The following is a 19,830-nucleotide window of genomic DNA, read 5'->3' as shown; positions in this document are numbered from 1 at the left end:
GGAACCTTCTATAAATATCTACTGATAAGAAGGCTGTCCTTTCTGACATTCGAAGTGACATCTCTGAACGATGTGACCCTCCTGACATCAACCCATGTGGCTCTGAAAGACTAGGGAAGTGGTGTTCATTAACTGGCCCTGCTAGAAAGGCGCCAACCGAGCAGAACGTGACACGTGGAAAGTGTGGCCAACTTACTCAGCACTTCACCTCTTTGCCTATAAATAGAGAAGCATGACCCCTGAGAGACGGGGATAAAAAAAAGAGCCTAGTCTAAAGAACACTTCTCTCTCCTACATATTGTTCTTACTAAACTTCTTCTTTCGACCTACTGACTTGATCATCGGAGCTTCTTCCCGGAGGAACAACCCCCTCCGGTTCTGCAGGTACATCAAGACCGGTCACACCAGAAGGAGCACGAAGAAATCACGCCCCCACAATTGGCGACTCTGCTGGGGAATTGATTTCTGAAAACAACTTTCGGGGTGTTCTTCGTGTTCTTCGCGCTCATAGTCAGCTGAGGGCCTTTGTTCATCTCAGATCCTGTTTGTTCTTCATATTTGCACGGAACCAATGGCTCAGCATCTCTCACCTCCGGGCCCAGAGAACTTTACCCTTGGGTTGGAGGGCTACGGATCTATCAGCCTCGAGCCCCGTCAAACGGCTAGGGCGGTTCCACATGTAGCCCGCCAACTTTCTTTTCCACCGACCGAGTTGGATATCGCCCTGGCTGAACAAAAACGTCAGGCAGCGGTTATTACCATGCTGCAACAGCGGCTGGAGGAGCGGGACGGAGGGTTGGCCGAAACCCCTGCAAACGAACATCATGCCGAGCCCAGTCGACCGAAGAGATCCCACAAACGAAGTAGACCATCTCGCCCAGCCCAAACGGCCGAACTTGCCGTTACCGAACGGCGAAACGTCTTTGAGCGCCTCGATCAGGGGGTTTCACGACCTCGGCTGACAAGCATCATTCGAGCCGAGAGTACTAGATCCTCGGCAACGGGCTCCACGGCGGGAACCAATAGGGGAGGCGACTCTGTCCGAACAGAACATCGTTCCGAACGACGGATGAGTCAGAAAAGTGGGAAGAGGCCCGTGGACTTAAATGATCCACCTCGGCGACCCCATTCCAGTAGCAACCGGGAATATTCATTTCAATCGCGACATGATTCCGAACGTCACGATGGGCGACACTCTGCCAACTCTGGCAGTCGACACCGAACAGAAAGCAAAGGAAACCGTTCGGAGCACGATAATACGATTGTCCTGTACGATCAATTCACGGGCCTGCCAACCGTGTATCAACCCATCGACCCGGCTCTCCAACCTCGGAACGCCCCATTGACGAGCTTGAGGGAGGCACATGCGCCCTTAACACTAGTAGCTCCACGACCGAAGGAAAAAGAGGAGCACCGTCGGCGCCATCGGCGGGAAAAAAGGAGGACTCCGGAGCGGCATACTGATGTTCTTCCCCCTATCGCCCCGCAGATCGCGGCCGAAGGGAAAACCGAAGACAATTCGAAGCTCAGGAAGGCAAAGGCTTCCCCCTTCGTGGATGCTATTCAACAAGAGCGGCCGCCAGACAGATTCGTCATGCCGAAGCTGAAGCGCTATGAGGCAAAGGAAGACGCAGTCGCGTTCGTTTGTCGCTTCAGGCAAACCATGAGCCTCCATAACTTTTCTGACGCTCTTATGTGTAAAATATTCCCGCTCACTCTCAGTGAACCGATCATGTTATGGTACAATCAGTTGAAGCCCAAATCCATTTCTTGCTTTAACGAGCTAGAATTGGAGTTTAGCAAACGCTTCGTCACCAGCAACATTCAACCGAAGACATTATCGATGCTGGTGAACATGCGAAGAACGGCGGGAGAGACACTGCGACTCTATACCGAGCGTTACTGGGAAGTCTATAACCTTATTCCCGACTGTGATCAAGGGGTAGCAGCCGAGTCTTTCATGAATGGATTGGACCCAACCTCGGCAATGTTTCGTGACCTCTCACGAAATCCACCTAAGACAATGGGGGAGCTCATGACCATAATCGAGAAAGATTGCGTTCACGAAGAAGCAATGGCCGAGCGACATACATCAAAGGCTGAACCTGCCAAGACGATAGCGCCGAAGAAGCAGGTATCGAACGTTCGCCAAGGGCAAGGAAGCCAGGGTAGCTCGGGCCAGGCATCGAACAAGTCAAACAACAAGGGCCGACCCCCGCAGCACCCTCAGCCACAATCCTGGACACAAACGAAAAGAGAACCCCGACCAGACGAATACGTCGCCGAACGTACGGTATTCACTGAACCTATTTATAAACTTCTTAACATCATTGGCAAATTGCCTTTCTTTGTTTGGCCGACGGTACTCTTAGGCACCGTCGGAAGCGGACCGGGGATGTGCACGTATCATAAGGAACGTGGCCATTATACCACGCAATGCCCACCTTTCAAAAGGTATCTAGAAGATCTAGCAGCTGCCGGTCACCTCAATCAGTGGATCGACGTTAGGCAAAATCCACTTCCTCCTCCTCCCCCTCTTGTTGGCAATCTCGTAAGCGTGATACAAGGGCTAGTATCCGAAGGAAGGGCTGCCGAACTTCGTTCAGAAATTGACAGGGCTGTCGCCTCTGCGTCAGTCTGCAACGTGGGAGCTTCGGGAAAGCGAAAATGGGAAGATCCGAGCTTCGGCTGTACCATAACTTTTTCTTCCGACGACTTAAGAGGAGTGCAACTTCCACATGCAGATGCCCTCGTCGTCACTATTGCCATTGAAAAATCAACCGTACAACGGGTACTGGTAGATCAGGGAAGCTCGGCCGATGTCATGTTTTTCTCAACTTATCAGAGCCTCGGATTATCTCCCGCTCAACTTCGGACAGCGTCAGCTCCCCTTGTTAGTTTTACGGGAGCCCCGATATGGCCACTCGGCCTGATTACCCTCCCTGTGCGAGCAGGATCACGCGTCCTGGAAATTGAATTTGTGGTGGTCGCTTCGCCAAGTCCGTACAACGTCATTCTTGGCCGAGCCTGGCTACACGAAATGCAAGCGGTTGCTTCAACATATCACCAGGTGGTAAAATTCGTCGGATGGAACGGACGACAGGAAAGCCTGCGAGGCGATCAAATCCAATCCAAGAAATGCTACATCAGCACTGTAACGAACAAACAGAGCTGCATGGAGGTACAATGCGTGGCTGCCCCTCCTATCACAGCGATTGAGGATGTTAGTGTACTTGCCGAACAACGGTCAGCCGAGGAGCTTATACGTTTTTCCATTCCTGGGGCAGAAGGAAGATATTTTTTGATCGGGAGTTCATTGAGCATGGACGAACGAGAGGAGATGTATCAATTCCTCATGAGAAACGTAGAGGTCTTTGCTTGGACACCACAAGACATGCCGGGCGTGGATCCTTCGTTCGCCATGCACTCATTGAATGTGGATCCGAATAGGCGACCGGTTGTGCAAAAAGTCCGACGCTCGTCGGCCGCGCATACCGAAGCTGTGATAGCAGAGGTGAATCAACTATTGGAAGCTGGCGTCATTCGGGAAGTACTATACCCCACCTGGCTTGCCAACCCAGTGGTAGTCCCGAAGAAAAATGGGAAGCTAAGGGTCTGTGTCGATTACACGAATCTCAATGACGCCTGCCCTATGGATCGATTTCCACTTCCTCGGATTGAGCAGATGGTAGATGCAACGGCAAGATGCGAGCGCCTAAGCTTCATGGACGCGTATCGGGGCTACCATCAAATTGCTTTGGACCCGAAAGATCAAGAAAAAACGGCTTTCATCTCGCCTCGGGGAACCTTCTGCTACAAGGTTGTCCCGTTCGGCTTGAAGAATGTAGGCGCCACTTTTCAACGCTCCATCACGAAGATGTTTCCTGGCATGCTCGGCGTAAAAGTAGAAGCTTATATTGACGATTTGGTTTGCAGAAGCATATTCGCTCGGGACCACCTTCGAGATCTGGGAGAGGTCTTTGCTGTTCTAAAACATAGGAAGCTACGTCTCAATGCCGAGAAGTGTGCGTTTGGCGTTAGCTCGGGGAAATTCCTAGGATACATGGTGAGTCGCCGAGGAATCGAAGCTGATCCTACCCAGATTTTGGCTGTGCAGCGGCTACGAGCTCCAACGACAATTAAAGAGGTACAGCGGCTTACGGGGATGGTTGCTGCCTTGAACCGTTTCATTCGACGTTCGAGCGATCTCTGCCGCCCGTTCTTCCGAGCAATCACAACAAGCCGACGCAGATTTGTATGGACAGAGGAGTGCGAGCAGGCTCTGCAATCTTTGAAGCAATACCTATCTCACGCTCCTTTGCTCGTCAAGCCCCTGCCCGATGAAGATCTCTATCTTTACCTTGCCGTTTCTGACCATGCAACGAGCGCGGTTCTTGTTCGGAGAGAGGGGATGGACCATCAACCGATCTTCTACTCCAGTAAAACGATGACGGATTCTCAAACGAGGTATCTGCCTATGGAAAAGTTAGCATTGGCTCTCGTTTCTGCTAAAACGAGCCTCTTGCCCTACTTTCAATCCCATAGGATTGTGGTCCTCACTGAGTTTCCTCTCAAAGCTGTTCTTCGGAAAACGGACACGTCGAGTCGAATCCTGAAGTTCTCTCAAGACTTGGCCAACTTCGACATCCAATTCGAGCCTCGGACAGCTATCAAAGGGCAAGTCCTGGCCGACTTCTTTGCCGAACTCACTCCCGGCTTACAAGACGAGGCCAATGCCCTGGCAATTGCTGCTGAAGACGCTCGGATTCAAGAAGAAGAGGTTTTGGAAGGGCCGCCCAGCTGTCATGCCGAACCACTCCGTGCTCGGTATTCCCTCGGGCGCAAGAAACCCAAACGACAATGGAAGCTCTTCTCCGGCGACGCTTGGCGACTGACCGTCGATGGAGCTTCTAATGTTCATGGAGCTGGTGCCGGCATCGTCCTTGTCTCACCCAGCGGGACTGTTCATGAAAGCGTGGTTTCAATTGGGTACACGGCGACGAACAACGAGGCGGAATATGAAGCTCTAATTGCAGGCCTCCAACTTGCTCTTCGGCTGGATGCAGATTCGGTTCATGTCTTTTGTGATTCTCAGCTCATTGTGGGGCATTTAAACGACGATTATCAAGCCAAAGATCAACGTATGAATGCTTACGTGAGCCACGTCTTATCTTTGTTCGGCAAATTTGGACGCGTAGAAGTGGAGTGGATCGCTCGGGAGCATAACGCCCACGCTGACGCCCTTGCAGGTCTTGCTTCAGTCTACAAGACCTCGGGTAGTCGCACCATCACCTTTGACGAGGTCCCCAAACCGAGCTTCGAAAAGCCGTCTGAAGAGGTTATGGCCATCACCCTCGGTCCAAGCCAGCTGGATTCTGTGGTTGCTTACCTGAAGAATCAAGTGCTACCGACGAACAAGCGCGAAGCGTACAAAATCCGTTGCCGAGCCGCCAATTTTTTCTTGGGACCAAATGACAATCTCTACCGACGGACTTTTACTGGCCCTGATCTGCGTGTCGTCCACGACGATCTCGTGCCAGCCGTTCTGGAGGAACTTCATTCGGGTAGCTGTGGGGCTCACTCAGGGGGACGGTCCCTTGCACAGCGTGCCCTAACCCAAGGCTATTGGTGGCCGAAGATGGTCGAGCAATCCGAAGACTACGTGAAGCTCTGTGTTCGTTGTCAAAAGCATGCATCTCTCATCCACCAGCCTGCGTTCCCTCTTAAAATGATCACCAGTCCACGGCCGTTCGCGGTTTGGGCTTTTGACATAGTTGGCAAGATGCCGAAGGCGCCTGGAGAATTTGAGTACATGCTCACTGCCACAGATTTGTTCACCAAGTGGGTAGAAGCTTCCCCCTTGATCAAGACCACCGCCGGGGATGTGGAACGCTTTATTTGGAAGCACATTATCTCCAGGTTCGGCGTGCCGTACGCCATACTATCTGATAATGGTTCCCAATTTGTCGCCTCCGCTCTCAAAGCTTTTTATGCGAAGCGCCATATTACCATCCAAAATTCCTCGGTGGCATATCCTCAAGGTAATGGACAAGCCGAAGCATCGAACAAGACAATCACTCGGGGGCTGAAACGCCGTCTGGATCGGAAGCTTGGCAAATGGGTGGAAGAGCTTCCCCATGTCCTGTGGGCCTATCGAACGACGCCTCGGCGGTCCACCGGCCGTACTCCGTTCGCTATGGCCTACGGTATGGAGGCTGTCCTCCCTTTATCTACTATGATCCCTACAGTTCGGGCGGAGAATTTTAACCCTGTCGACAACGGTGCTCTAGTGGGTTCCGAGTTAGATTTTGCCGAAGAACTACGTGACAATGCTAACCTTCGGCACGCCGCGTACCAGCAAGAAGTTGCAAGGGGCTACAACCGCAATGTTCGTGCTCGACCATTCAACGTCGGGGACTTAGTCCTTCGGATGGTTACCGAAGCGACAAAGTTGACCAAGCTAAAAGACCCCTATGAAGGACCTTACCGAGTGGTTGAGAAGATCGGGCATGGAGTCTACAAGCTTGCTGAGATGGATGGCACGCCAATCGCTAATCCATGGAATGCCCAAAAGCTTAGGAAATTCCATGGCTAGTGTTGGCATCTTTTGTATTACATTTTTGCTCGGCCCATGCGCCTTTGAGCGTTATGCACTTAATATAAATTCGTCCAGTATTCTGCTTTATTTTTACACAAGGGGTATTTTATCTAGCTCCAGTAACGTCTCTTGTTCGGGTGAAATTCTCTAAGCCCCTGATAATTTGTTTGTTCGGGTGAAATTCTCTAAGCCCCTGATAATTTGTTTGTTCGGGTGAAATTCTCGAAGCCATTTGTTTGTTCGGGTGAAATTCTCGAAACTCATGATCACTTTTTCGGCTCAGTTTTCCCATCCTACTGCCTTATTCTATTCCTACGGTAATACAATAGGGCAGGGGGCTACTATATGGGTAAACCTGAGTTCATCTCTCACTGACTTCAAAATCACATAAACAGTCCTTCCGAATGAAAAGACTTTAAAAATTTCTGAAAAATTTCTGAGATGTGATGTATATACCGAATAAAAAGACTTGGCAAATATTTATATACTTGAAAACAACATCCATACCGAACGAAAAGACGATTGTCATTTAAAAAGAAATTCTCCATGTTTTCGTTACATCCAATGGTCGGCAGGGTTCCCATTGTTCGGTGCCGACCATTTTCACAAATATGCAAAAACAAAACAAAAGACAAAAACAGACCAAACAAGAACAAATCTAATCCGCTGCAGCGTCGGCTGGGGCTGGTGGGGTTGGAGCGTCGGTTTGGGCCTGTGGGATTGGAGCTTCGGCCGGGGCTGGTAAGGTGGTCGAGTCGATAGCGTCGGCTGTTGTCTCCTCTGCTATAACTTCGGCAGGGGCGAAGGGTGGTATTTCCACCAGACTCCTCCTTTCGTCGTCAGCTTCAGCGCCTGCATCGTCGAGACCCATGTTGTAGCCGAGCATAAAGCTCTCTTTGTGCTGGGCCTCCTTGATCTCGTCCTGCACTTCAAGGACTTGATCGGTCACGTCCTCTTCGGCCTGGGCGTATCCTTTCTCATACTGCCCCTGCACCTCCTTCTCCATCTCCTTCTTCATCTCTTCCCTCCCCAAGGCTCTCCCCTCGGCCAGCCCCTCATCTTTTCCTTCGGCTCTAGTCTGCTCGGTAGACTCCTGCAACCCCTTGATAAGGTCATTTTGATTGGCGACCTGAACCTCGAGGCTTTGCCTCACGAGCTCGGATTGCTCCAACCCCTTCTTGTACTCCTCGGCCAGGGCCTTGTTGTATTCCACCGACTGCTTTTGCAGTTTTGACTTCTTGTCATATTCGGTGAGATGCAGCTGGGCACTCATTATGGACTGGGTAGCCTGTAAACAAAGCAAAACGAAAGTCATTCCAACGAAATAAGGCATTTGTACAAAAAAAAAAAAACAAAACAAGTTTGCAAGTGTAAAAGCATTTACTTACCCTTCCTGCGTGATAGTAGTATTCGCTCAGGGCCGCTTTCAGAGAGGGGGGATTCTGTACATCCCTCGGCAAAGCTAGCCCCGAGTGGAGGGTGAAAGCCAGGGAGGGATCCTCCCTCAAGCTATCCGATTTGAGGACCTGTTTCTTGCTAGGTGTGATGAAGCTTGGCACCCATGGGGTGTCAAGATCGAGATCGAGGGCAGTCACCCTCCCTTCTCCTTCTCCGGCGGCTTCTTTCGGGTGCTCCACCTCTTGGCCCTTTCCCTTAGTGGCCGCCCTCACCTTCTTGCTCGCAGGTGGTTCCTTCGGGGAAGGAGGAGCGCTCAGTGGTCGCTTTTTAGAGGGTGGGGGAGGTGGGACTTTCTTGCTAGGGACCGAGCCCGAAGCGGCTGCACCCCCAGCCTTCTGCAGTCGGGCCTTCTCCCTCTCTTTTTCCTCCAGCTTCTTCTGGAGAACCTCCTTGATATTTCTCGGAGGCATAACTTCTTGTTGTTCAAGGAAAGGCTCTTCCTCGGTCGGAAGTCGGATTGACCCTCGGAGGGGTTTGTCGAAGCTCGGTTGAAGCTCTTGTGGGGTGTCCTCGGATTGCTCAGGCTCGTCAGTTACCTTTCGTCGGATCCGACCGCCGTAGGTAGCTGTATATTTGAGGATGGTTGGGGCGTCTCTTTCCTCCGCTGGGATAGTGAGCAGGGAGTCGGCAAGACCGCAACCTTTGGCGGCCCTTAATAGTACCTTGTTGATCTTGGTGGTATCTGCCGAAGAAAAGTATGAAATCGTTAGTTAAATTTTTACAACTGAAATCAGAGCAACGGAAATAAACATTTGAAATAACGGACAAGTGTTCTTACTCGGCGTGCCTCTGCGTGTGGCTATCTCAAACTGACCGTATTCGTGTTCGGGGAATTGGAAATTTCCTCGAACTTCGACGTAGTCAGAGGCCCACTTCTCCGAGTCGTACATGCCCTCGGGAATGATCTTTTGCATCTTCCTCCGGGAGCAGAGGTAGTATCGAGAGTACCGAACGTTTCTCGACATCATATAATTTTCAAAAAAATGAAAGGCTTCTAGGCGGAACATCTTCACCTCAGCAAGGGCGATTACCGAGTGAATGATGCGGTAGGAATTGACGCTCAGCTGGCACGGAGTGAGATTGAAGCGGTGAAGTATCTCTCTCAAAACTCTGTGCATCGGGAACCGAAGGCCCCCTTCTGTGATTGCCATCAAGGGGACAGTGACATGTTCGTCACCATATTTTATTCGGTTCCCTCGGACGGGTGTGATGATAACGTCGTTAGGGATGTCGTAAACGGCTCGGAAGGTGTCCAGGCTCTTTTTATCTTGGAAGCATTCCAAGTAAGGGCAGGGGTCCTTTCCCGTTCGGTCAGGGATCACATCGGGGTCCATCGGAACGATCTTCCTCTTCACCTTCGGCGGATGCGACGAGGATTCCCCAGCAAATCCGGCCCCTTCATTCGCTCGGTTTGACGAAACAAGCGGAGTCCCTGGTCTCGACTCGCCTTCGTCAGCTCCTTCGGCCTCCTCTTCCTCTTCTGCTTCGTCATGAGGACTTTCGGACGACGATTCGCCTATGTCTATAATATCGGGGTCCGGCCCAATTGTTCGGAGAGGAGCCACCATGGCGGGGTAGTCGACTCCTTCTACACCCTCGGGGACCCTTCTGCTTGATCCCGTTCGGTAGTTTCGGGCGAAATCTCTTATAGCTTCGGATAACCCTGGATCGGATCTACCAAAACCCGAATCTTCGGAATCCATCGACCGATAAGATTCGCCCGAAGAAGGTGACTTTGCAGACTCCATACCTAGAAACAGATAAGTGCATGGGATAAGACCGTTAGCTATTTGCATGGCCAGGAATCTAAGTGCCTACGTTCGTTGTTCTGTGTCGTTAGGAGAGATACCACCTCTGTTCGGTTGTTTCCCGAGCGATTCCCCTCGGAAGAAATTCCGAAGGAAGGGCTTATACCGCTCAGGGAAACGGTGGGGAACCCTACGCGTTCCCAATGGGGAAACAGAGATTGAGAAGCTTCACAGGGCTTGTAAAGCTTCTTAAAGACTGCCCCTTTGGAAAAAAAAAAAAAAAACCTCACGCTTGAAGATGCCCTCATGTTCGGAAGAACATAATTTCCAGGTGTTCATACGTTCGGAAGAACACATGAACACCTGGGTTTCAGGCGGTTGTTTCAGTCCAGACAAAAAGGAAAAAATCGATCAAAAAGGGGGGAAAACATTCGAAAAAACACTCAAAATGCATCAAGAAATGGAGGGGCTCAAGGAATACCTGAGAAATCAAGAGAAATCTGTGATCAAAAGCCTTCGAATGTGCAGATTTCTGGCGATTTCAGTCTGGAATGGTGCTTGAACAGTGAAACGATCGAGAGTCAGAGAGAGAGTAACCTTCTCTCTCCTTCCCTCTTCCCTTTTATACTGGGTGTAGCATTCGAAGCGGTGTCTCACCCTGACCGTCGGATTTGGGCGGGAGACTGATGTGCCGCTCGATGAAGGACGCGTGGCAGGTATGAAGCGTGCCGTACCAGCACCCAATGAAATCGTGACACCTGGCATCGATTCAAATCGACGGTTACAGAAGCATTTAATGAAAGGCTGCGCGCGCGTCTCGAAGCGTTTCAAATAGTTTCTGTCCGTTCAACTTTGACGGTTCGTCTGGTCGATCGCTCTTTGGACATATGGTTCTTCGGTTTTACGTCTTCGTTCGGCCAGGTTCTCATTCAACTCCTCTTTCATTTCCGAGCAAGAAAAGAAGGAGTTGAGGGGCTATTGTAGGGGGCCGAAATATCCGAAGGTTCACCAGGTCCAAAAGGGGCGATGAGGGTTCACACGTTGTTTGACCCATCATCCAAGCTATCACGGTTCGCCTTCGAATAAGTCTGGACGTCGGCTGGGCCGAAAGATAGACAGAACCACGAGTACTTCACCGAACAATTATAAGCAACATCCGAACGTACGATACATAAGTTCGCTCGGGGTTTTATCAAGCGCACGGATACGAACTTCCGTTTGTTCGGCTAGGGTGTGCTTCGGCCGGGATATCATACGCTCGGAGAATTCGTATGCTGGACGTGGGTCTCGCCGAACCTAGACGATTGTGGAACCTTCTATAAATATCTACTGATAAGAAGGCTGTCCTTTCTGACATTCGAAGTGACATCTCTGAACGATGTGACCCTCCTGACATCAACCCATGTGGCTCTGAAAGACTAGGGAAGTGGTGTTCATTAACTGGCCCTGCTAGAAAGGCGCCAACCGAGCAGAACGTGACACATGGAAAGTGTGGCCAACTTACTCAGCACTTCACCTCTTTGCCTATAAATAGAGAAGCATGACCCCTGAGAGACGGGGATAAAAAAAAGAGCCTAGTCTAAAGAACACTTCTCTCTCCTACATATTGTTCTTACTAAACTTCTTCTTTCGACCTACTGACTTGATCATCGGAGCTTCTTCCCGGAGGAACAACCCCCTCCGGTTCTGCAGGTACATCAAGACCGGTCACACCAGAAGGAGCACGAAGAAATCACGCCCCCACAGGTTGTAAATGAACGGAGTTAATCCGAAAATTAAGGTTTTAGAAACGTAGTAATCTTAACATTTGAGGTCAACTTCGAACTGAGGCTATTTACGATCTCAAATGATAATGGAGATGAAAGTTCAGTTTGAATATCAATCTTGTATACACGTGATCATCGTCTTGATCTTGTTCAAATTTAGATAATTTACAAGTTCAAGTTATGCTCACTTGAATTTTAATTTTTGCATTAAAAAATAAATCCAGATTAATGACCTTTTATAGAGCCAAGCACGAGAATATATAGTTCACAAGCTCATTTTGCGTGCGATTCATGAGCCATACAAGGCATTGGCGAAGCCTAAATGGAATGTATAAATTGTTAGTAATTTATTTTAATCAACGGGTATCTGTAATCTTAACGTGGGGAGATTAATAAGTATTTAATATCATGGAGCTCGTAATATAATTGAGATAAGGACGATAGTGCAATTATAATTCTGTAGTGAGGTGAATTATAATTAGTGAAATAAGAAATAGAATCCTGGTGGGATTAAGTTTTCTTATTTGCACTGGGAGCCCAGACTTATTACTCCTTAGGTCCTTATCGTAGCCCTATATATACACGTTATGCTCTCTAGGTCAGGAGGATGTTTTTCTATTATTCAGTAAATAGAGGCAGGCTTAAAGAGAGCAAACAGATCACGAAAGAGTCCACACTTGGTTCGTGTTCTAGACGTGCAGGGAATATGATAGAAGATTGTAAGGTACGGTCGAGCAGTATTCGTGGTTTATAGCAAGACCTGCTATAACAAGTTCAACCAGCGTTCGTGTCGCAAGGAGTTGAGGTAGAACCCTAATTCCGCTTTATAGGATTTTACAATTTTTGTTGTCTAATCTGTATGCGTCATTACTGGGTCTTGGGGATTCAGTTTCCCAATAGTGGTATCAAAGCAGGCTGTAATCACGCGTATGGATTAAACAGGCCATGTTGTCCGTAGGTTATAGAGGGTAGAACGTAGAATCGTGCTAACCCTTGTTTTTGCAGCGTTCTTACCCAGCTATTATGGTCACATGATTTTTATTGGTTTTATGTGATTGGATCCCACGATAATTTTTTCGTGGTTATTGTTATTTATTGGGTACCACGATTATTTTTCGTGGTTGTAATAATTAACGTAGCATGTGAACTCCAATGGAGGCATAAGATCGATATTTGTATGTTTCTTTGATTGTAATAGCATTCGACAGTTATTCGGAGATCGAAGATGGTAGATACAAAAGATTCAAGTTATTTGGCGCGCAACAGTTTTTTTCCAGATTCGTAGAGTCTGATTGCAGGGCTATTTCGACCAAGTAAACATTGGAATCAGAAAATCTGTTCTTCATGAAAGTTTTAGATAATTGAATTTCGAATCCAACCCAATTTGAATCACTTCAATTGGAGGTCAGATGAAGAAGATATGGCCAAAATACTGAAGGCTGTGCAGTTTACACGGGAATATGTTAAATCCGAAATTTCTTGCCTAAGCACGGTTGGATTTTGGTTTTCTTGATTGATTCAAACTATCTAAGTCTTCTACACAAGTATAGCCGAAGGATTTCAAGTTTGGAAGGACTCCTTATTGCTTAAGAATTTCAAGTTTGGAAGGATTCCTTGTTACTCAAGGATTGCATTTTTGACCATAATAGTTGAGATGCATATTTTATTATGTTTCCTAATTTATGTTTATGCATGTTTCTATGATTGTTTGCATATGTGATAGTTTACCATATTGGGACAACATGGTAATATATGGCTTTTGACCTAGATCACGTTTTTTGCAAACTTAAAAATTTTGATAACCCTCACAAATTTTTTTTTAAATAACTAAGTGGGAGAGGAAGTTTATTTTTATAAATCTCACGGTCTCCATTACTAGTATGTAGATGATGTAATTAATTTTGTGTGATGTTTTTAGAACCTTCCCCCCCATCGGGCAAAATTAATTATGGCCTCATCGGTACAGACTTCCTTAAAAGATAGGTCTACGATGATTATTGTGTGAATTACTACACCATCTGAGGTAATTCATAACGGAACAATGGGTCATGGGGCTAGGTAATGGTCTACACTTAGCTGTAAATAATAGTATCCTCACCATCTGAGTCACTATTATTATTTATACGACCGAAGTTATATTGGCTATTTAATTTTGCTTGGCACGGTATAGCGTCTAGATAGTAAAATTAAAAGGTTGTGCCTATCTACACGAATGATAAAGAGTAGAGACTTCCCATCGAGGCACGCTCTTCACGGTGTGTAGGGTTGTCAATGTTTTTCTTTTAACATGTGGTAGAGGGAACTAATATTAAAATGAAATTCAAAATTTTTATTGCCCTTCATAATTGATTGTTATGTTATTTGATTCTCAGATTCAAAAATGGGCTCTTTCAATCCACTTGCCATTATTCTCAAAGAAAATAAACTTACTGGACCAAACTATGTTGACTGGAAAAGAAACTTGAATATTGTGTTAACTACTGAGGGCCACAAATATGTGCTATCTACGGCGTGCCCTCCTATACCTGAAGAAAATGCCACAGAACAAGAAGCAAAGCCTTATAAAGATTGGGTTAAGGCTGATGAGATGGCGCGGCGTTATATTTTGGCTTCTATGTCGAATATATTGCAACATCAGCATCAAGCTATGGAAACTGCTTTTGATATGATGCTAAACCTCAAAGAAATGTTTGGGGATCAAAATCGGGCAGCAAGGCTAGTTGCTATAAAAGAATTGGTGAGCATCACCCATGTTGAAGGAACCCCGATTAGGGATCATGTTCTAAAGATGATAGCTCTTCTTAATGAACTAGAGATCCTTGGAGCTGAAATTGATGGGGAAACCCAGATCGATTTCGTTCTTAACTCACTGCAGTCTAAGAGTTTTAAGCAGTTTCGCCTGACTTATTCTATGAACAAAATGCATTTATCTTTGGCGGAACTTCTTAAGGAACTCCAAGCAGCTGAGGGTCTTTTGGTTGGGAAGAAACCACCATCAGTGCTAGTGGCAGAGAAGGCTTCTACTTCTAAGCCGAAAGGCAAGAAGAAGCAGAATAAGTCTCAGAAAAAGGTTGTGGAGGCAGTTCATGCGCCTCAAGGTGGAGTGAAAAAGCCTACGGGCAAGTGTTTTCACTGCAAGCAGAAAGGACACTGAAAGAAGGAATGTTCGATTTTTCTCAATAAAGTGAACAAACAAGGTAAATCTTTTTTACTAGTTGTTGAATCATGTTTAGCGGTGTTATCTACCAGTACCTGGTGTGTAGATACGGGAGCCACTAATCAAGTTTGCAATTCATTGCAGGGGTTCCAGGAAACCAAAAGACTCAGTGATGGGGAGATTTATCTACATATGGGAAATGCTACGAGAGTGGCAGTAGTTGCAGTAGGAAATGTTTTTTTAAATTTTAATAGTAATAGGAGTTTAATTTTGAGAGATTGTCTTTTATGTTCCTACTGTTAGAAGAAACTTAGTTTCAATTTCTAAGTTAATAAAGGATGGATATTTGGTTTATTTTAGTGACTCTGTGGTTATTAAGTTAAATAAACGTTTTATCTGTTCTGGTTCATTAGTGGATGATCTCTACATTATAAATCTTATATTTCCTACAGTGCAACTGCATGAATTGAATAACACTAATAATATACCATGTAAGAGAAAAGAGCCTTCGAAATTGAACCAAACGTATCTTTGGCACTTACGCCTTGGTCATATTAATCTGAATAGGATTTCTAGACTGGTTAGAGATGGACCTTTAGGTTCATTAGAAGTTAAGGAACTTTCAGTCTGTGAATCCTGTTTGGAAGGTAAGATGACAAAAAGGCCTTTTTCAGCAAAAGGATATAGAGCCAAAGAGCCGTTGGAATTGGTTCACTCTGATTTGTGTGGGCCTATGAATGTCTAAGCTAGATGTGGTTTTGAGTACTTTGTCACTTTTATTGACGATTACTCAAGGTATGGATACATTTATTTAATGCGCCGTAAGTCCGAATGCTTTGAGAAATTCAGAGAGTATAGGGCGGAAACGGAAAAGCGTTTGGGTAAATGTCTCAAGACATTACGATCTGATCGTGGTGGTGAATACCTCTTGGGAGAGTTTAGGGACTACTTGTCACCTGAAGGGATTACATCCTAGTTGTCTGCTCCAGGTATGCCACAACAAAATGTAGCAGAGAGAAGGAATAGGACTCTTATAGATATGGTAAGATCAATGATGAGTTATTCAGATTTACCAATTTCGTTTTGGGGACATGCACTAGAAACAACAGCGTATATTCTTAACTTTGTAATGCCCCTGAATTTTGGTCAATAAAAATTTCGTTAAATATTTGAATTTTATTTAAATTACTTATTTTCTCTTGAGTGGCTATATGGTTTCTTGTTAAAATTTTTGTCATAGTTAGATATTGGTTAAACTCTCGACTAGAAACCCTACTTGACCAAGTTAGTTAGTTTCTAACCGACTACTTGGAGCAACCGAGCAACCAACTCACCTAGTTACTAGTTGGACCTTTTGAACCTTTTGGACCTTTTGAAACCTTTGTCTTTACCCATTGGTCCATAATGGTTAGGGTAATCTTTGTCCATTGGACAATAAGCTTTTCATTATTATATTTGTTTAAAGTACATGTAGTCTTTCAAAATCTTATTTTAAGATAAAAAGTACTTGTATTTCTTTTACCCTTTGGTTATTAACCGCTAGGGAATTTATTACCTATTGGGCAATAGCCTTAATCTTCCTACCAAGTACAAGGTTTTATTTTAATAATCAAGATTTGGATTCCCATGTGATTTTATGCATTAAACTATTGGGGTATATCTAAACCCTAGATTTCCAAAAGTACTTTATTTATTAAATTAGTACTTGTACTCTATTATAAACTAATGGGGAGAATCCTAGCCTTTTATTTAATTGGGGTACTTGGTACCACACCTATATTTAAATATAGGGTTTTTGTCACATGCTTTAAAGGACAACTTTTGATTATTTTAATATAAAAGTTTCCTAGTTACTATTGTCCATTGGACAATAAAAGTTAGGGGATTTATTGTCCATTGGGTAATAGGTCCATCTTTCAAAATAAGTACATGGGTGTATTAAACTAATATTTTTTCTTAAACCCCATGTGATAAAGTACTCATATTTTATTATTAAAGTACTTAATAGCCTTAGTAGCCTTTAAGGCCTAAGATTCTCCTAAGTACTCTTTTATTATTTTATATTGAGGTTTTGTACCTAATTGGATTAATTTATTGGGGAGTTGATCTTCTTAGAGTACATTAGTACACTAGTTTATTTATTTAATGGGACATGTGCCTTATTGGATTTTTTTAATAGGATTTTGTGATTTGGAAAATCTTATACCTTGGTACTTTATTATTCTTTCTTGTTATATATATATATATATATATATATATATATAAGTGTACTAGAGAGAGAGAGAGAGAGAGAGAGAGAGAGAGAGAGAGAGAGAGGTGCCGAGAGAGAGGAGGGAGAGAGGAGAGAGAGAGAGAGAGGAGGAAAGAGAGAGGAAATTTTGTGGTACCTTGACTTGACCTTCCTCATCCTTTCAAATCCATGGGTGAATCTTCCTTCCTAGCTAAGAAACTAGCCCTCCATTAACCTCCATTGTACTTCTATATTTGTTTTAGACAAAATCTTGTACCATTGTCTCCAAATCTTCCATCAAATCTTCCATAAATCCCATCCAAGGACAAGTCTTAGCCATGCAGCCTACCTTATTAGGCCTAAGTCTATTTTGCCTAATGACAACCTATGATGGACCATTATGACACAATCCTAGCCTTTATTAGCCTAAGACTTTGACTACAAGCTAAACCTAGATTATAATTACCTAGATTCACCTAAAAAGCCTAAGATCTTACTTGATTCTTTAGCCTTACACCTAGGATATGATTGGACAAGGCATGACTTGATTGAAAGGTTTGATTTGATGACTTAATGGAGCAAATCCATGGAGGATTTAGAGAGAGAGAGGGCCGGCCTTGTGAGAGGGGAGAGAGCCAAGAGTTTTGCCTATTAATAGCACCCCATGCTTCTCATTCAACTCACACCTTCACCTAGCAACTTCTCTCTCTAGAAAAATTTGTGTTCTTTCTTGTTCTTGTTAGTTCTTCCTTTGTTCTTGAGTTTTTCAAGAAACTCAACCTAAGCCGCCACTAAACCGCCACCCGACCACCCTTCGATCCATAAAGTAGAGTAGTCTTAGTCAAGTAGAAGTTTCGAGAGAAACCTTTCTCTTTCGAAGCTACCGGAGACCACCGTAGGAAGTTGCTCCGTCCGACCACCGACGTACTTTCCGTAGCCGACTAACCTTCCGTAGCCGACTACCGCCAAGAAGTAAGGTAGAGTCCCTTGTCCACTAACTCAACGTATAAGTAGGATTCCTTGTCCCCTAACTCTACGTATATGTAGTTATCCTTATCGTTTACCCCAAGTATAAAGTAGGTTATTCCTATTTACTTACTTATCGTTTGTTTAGAAGTACTTGTATTTTGATCTTTAAGATGATTATGAGTATGCATATATGAATTGCTTGTATTACTTGTGGTGTGATAAAGCATAAGTGATTTCACTCCAAAGACGTCCGTACATGTGGCGTTGTGCTTTGAATAAGCATAAGTGATACACTCCAAGAGCGTCCGTACATGTGGCGTTATGCTATAAGTGATGATTTAACATGATAAGTAGTATAGAATTGGATGATCTTGATAGTATGTTTCATGCTTACCGCGGAGTCTTTGCATGTAAACGAGACATGAGAATCGAGAAAGTAGAAACATGACACCTAAGGTGTGATTAGTGAAAGGAAATGTTTTCCGAGGAAGAAAATATTTTGAAACTACATAATGACCGGTTTTGGGTGGCATTATGTGAGTTGTGTGCATGTGTGAAAGAAACAATTGAAAAGGTTGAAATGTTTTGGAAACCGCAATGTGGCCGGACGTGGTAGCCCATTGTGTGATGTGTGTTTTTGTGTGTGTTCCAATGGGATCCGGGAAAAACGGAACCATTGTGAGGTTGTGTGTGTGCCAATGGGAACCCGGCGCGGCGGAACCATTGTGAGGATACTCGGGAGACCGGCGTGGCGGAACCGAGGTTGGGTGTGTAGCTTGGTTATCCGCGGTACGGAGCCAATGCAAATATTTTTGTGTGCCAATGGGAACCCGGCGCGGCGGAACCATTGTGAGGATACTCAGGAGACCGGCGCGGCGGAACCGAGGTTGGGTGTGTAGCTTGGTTATCCGCGGTACGGAGCCAATGCAAATATTTTTGTGTGCCAATGGGAACCCGGCGCGGCAGAACCATTGCGAGGATACTCGGGAGACCGGCGCGGCGGAACCGAGGTTGGGTGTGTAGCTTGGTTATTTGCGGTACGGAGCCAATGCAAATGTTTTTGTGTGCCAATGGGAACTCGGCGCGGCGGAACCATTGTGAGGATACTCGGGAGACCGGCGCGGCGGAACCGAGGTTGGGTGTGTAGCTTGGTTATCCGCGGTACGGAGCCAATGCAAATGATTTTGAAAGGTTGGGTGTGTTAAACAAATGTCTTTTGAAAGATTGTTTTGTAAATGAAAATGTTGACACGGTCTACGATGAGTTGCGTAGGAGAAACCCGGAAATCTTGGACACCAACGATAGCTGATTAATGAATGTGGATGTGTCATTGATTAACTGTGTATATACTTATCATGTGAAAATTGATGTTGTATTATAGCTTTGTTTGTAAGTTAAGGTTGGTGGGTAAAGTTTACCCTATTGAGCGTTGTAGCTCACGGTGTTGCTTTTTTGGTGACCCTGACATATAATATGGGTGGCGACGCCGGTATAATGTGTCAGACCTCATAGATGAACAGGGTATGATGTACACCTTGGAGGCTTTTGGAGCTGAGGAGCTGGCTAGGATGGAGGAGCAGGAGGAGCTGTAGTGAGGAACCCTAGAACCCCCTTTATTTGTGTAAATATTGAACTCTTGTGGGAGTTTGTTGTAATAAAGAGCCAGACTCTATTTTGAGGTTTTCAATAAAATTGTCTTTTTAACGTACCCAAAATTCGGGGCGTTACAAACTTGGTACCATCTAAGTCAGTACCATCTACACTCACAGAACTATGGACTGGGCGCAAACCTAGTCTCCAGCATGTTCGGGTTTGGGGTAGTCCAGCACATGTGCTGAATGGGAGCGCAGATAAATTGAAATCGAGGGCAGAAGTTTGCTTGTTTGTGGGGTACCCTAGAGGAA

At 45.6% G+C, this 19,830-nt stretch overlaps 3 protein-coding genes across 3 annotated transcripts; 2 read left to right on the top strand and 1 right to left on the bottom strand.

The window, feature by feature from the left end:
* The first annotated feature begins 571 nt into the window (after window positions 1-571).
* LOC131323806 (uncharacterized) lies at window positions 572-6,595 on the top strand. Its single transcript, XM_058355645.1, has 2 exons — window positions 572-4,439; window positions 4,578-6,595. The coding sequence occupies exons 1-2, from the start codon at window positions 572-574 to the stop codon at window positions 6,593-6,595; spliced, it is 5,886 nt and encodes a 1,961-aa protein (XP_058211628.1).
* A 243-nt stretch (window positions 6,596-6,838) lies between these two features.
* On the bottom strand, window positions 6,839-8,491 carry LOC131322692 (uncharacterized). The gene is made up of 2 exons (XM_058354107.1): window positions 7,987-8,491; window positions 6,839-7,886 (listed from the first exon to the last, which is right to left on the bottom strand). Exons 1-2 carry the CDS (start codon window positions 8,464-8,466, stop codon window positions 7,257-7,259), a joined length of 1,110 nt encoding a protein of 369 aa, XP_058210090.1. The 5' UTR covers window positions 8,467-8,491; the 3' UTR covers window positions 6,839-7,256.
* A 5,390-nt stretch (window positions 8,492-13,881) lies between these two features.
* Window positions 13,882-15,010, top strand: LOC131323156 (uncharacterized). The gene is made up of 2 exons (XM_058354828.1): window positions 13,882-14,767; window positions 14,872-15,010. The coding sequence occupies exon 1, from the start codon at window positions 13,951-13,953 to the stop codon at window positions 14,722-14,724; it is 774 nt and encodes a 257-aa protein (XP_058210811.1). The 5' UTR covers window positions 13,882-13,950; the 3' UTR covers window positions 14,725-14,767; window positions 14,872-15,010.
* Window positions 15,011-19,830: the final 4,820 nt, after the last annotated feature.

Source organism: Rhododendron vialii, chromosome 4a (genome assembly GCF_030253575.1).
Source record: "Rhododendron vialii isolate Sample 1 chromosome 4a, ASM3025357v1".
NCBI lineage: Eukaryota > Viridiplantae > Streptophyta > Magnoliopsida > Ericales > Ericaceae > Rhododendron > Rhododendron vialii.
This window is presented reverse-complemented; position numbering and strand designations above follow the sequence as displayed.

Excerpts from the sequence above, each read along its gene's own strand:
- LOC131323806 (XM_058355645.1), top strand. The coding sequence starts at position 572 with ATGGCTCAGCATCTCTCACCTCCGGGCCCAGAGAACTTTACCCTTGGG. Across the intron at positions 4,440-4,577 it reads TCAACCGATCTTCTACTCCA|CTGTTCTTCGGAAAACGGAC; the intron begins GTAAAACGATGA and ends TTCCTCTCAAAG.
- LOC131322692 (XM_058354107.1), bottom strand. The coding sequence starts at position 8,466 with ATGCCTCCGAGAAATATCAAGGAGGTTCTCCAGAAGAAGCTGGAGGAA. Across the intron at positions 7,887-7,986 it reads ACTACTATCACGCAGGAAGG|GCTACCCAGTCCATAATGAG; the intron begins GTAAGTAAATGC and ends CTTTGTTTACAG.
- LOC131323156 (XM_058354828.1), top strand. The coding sequence starts at position 13,951 with ATGGGCTCTTTCAATCCACTTGCCATTATTCTCAAAGAAAATAAACTT.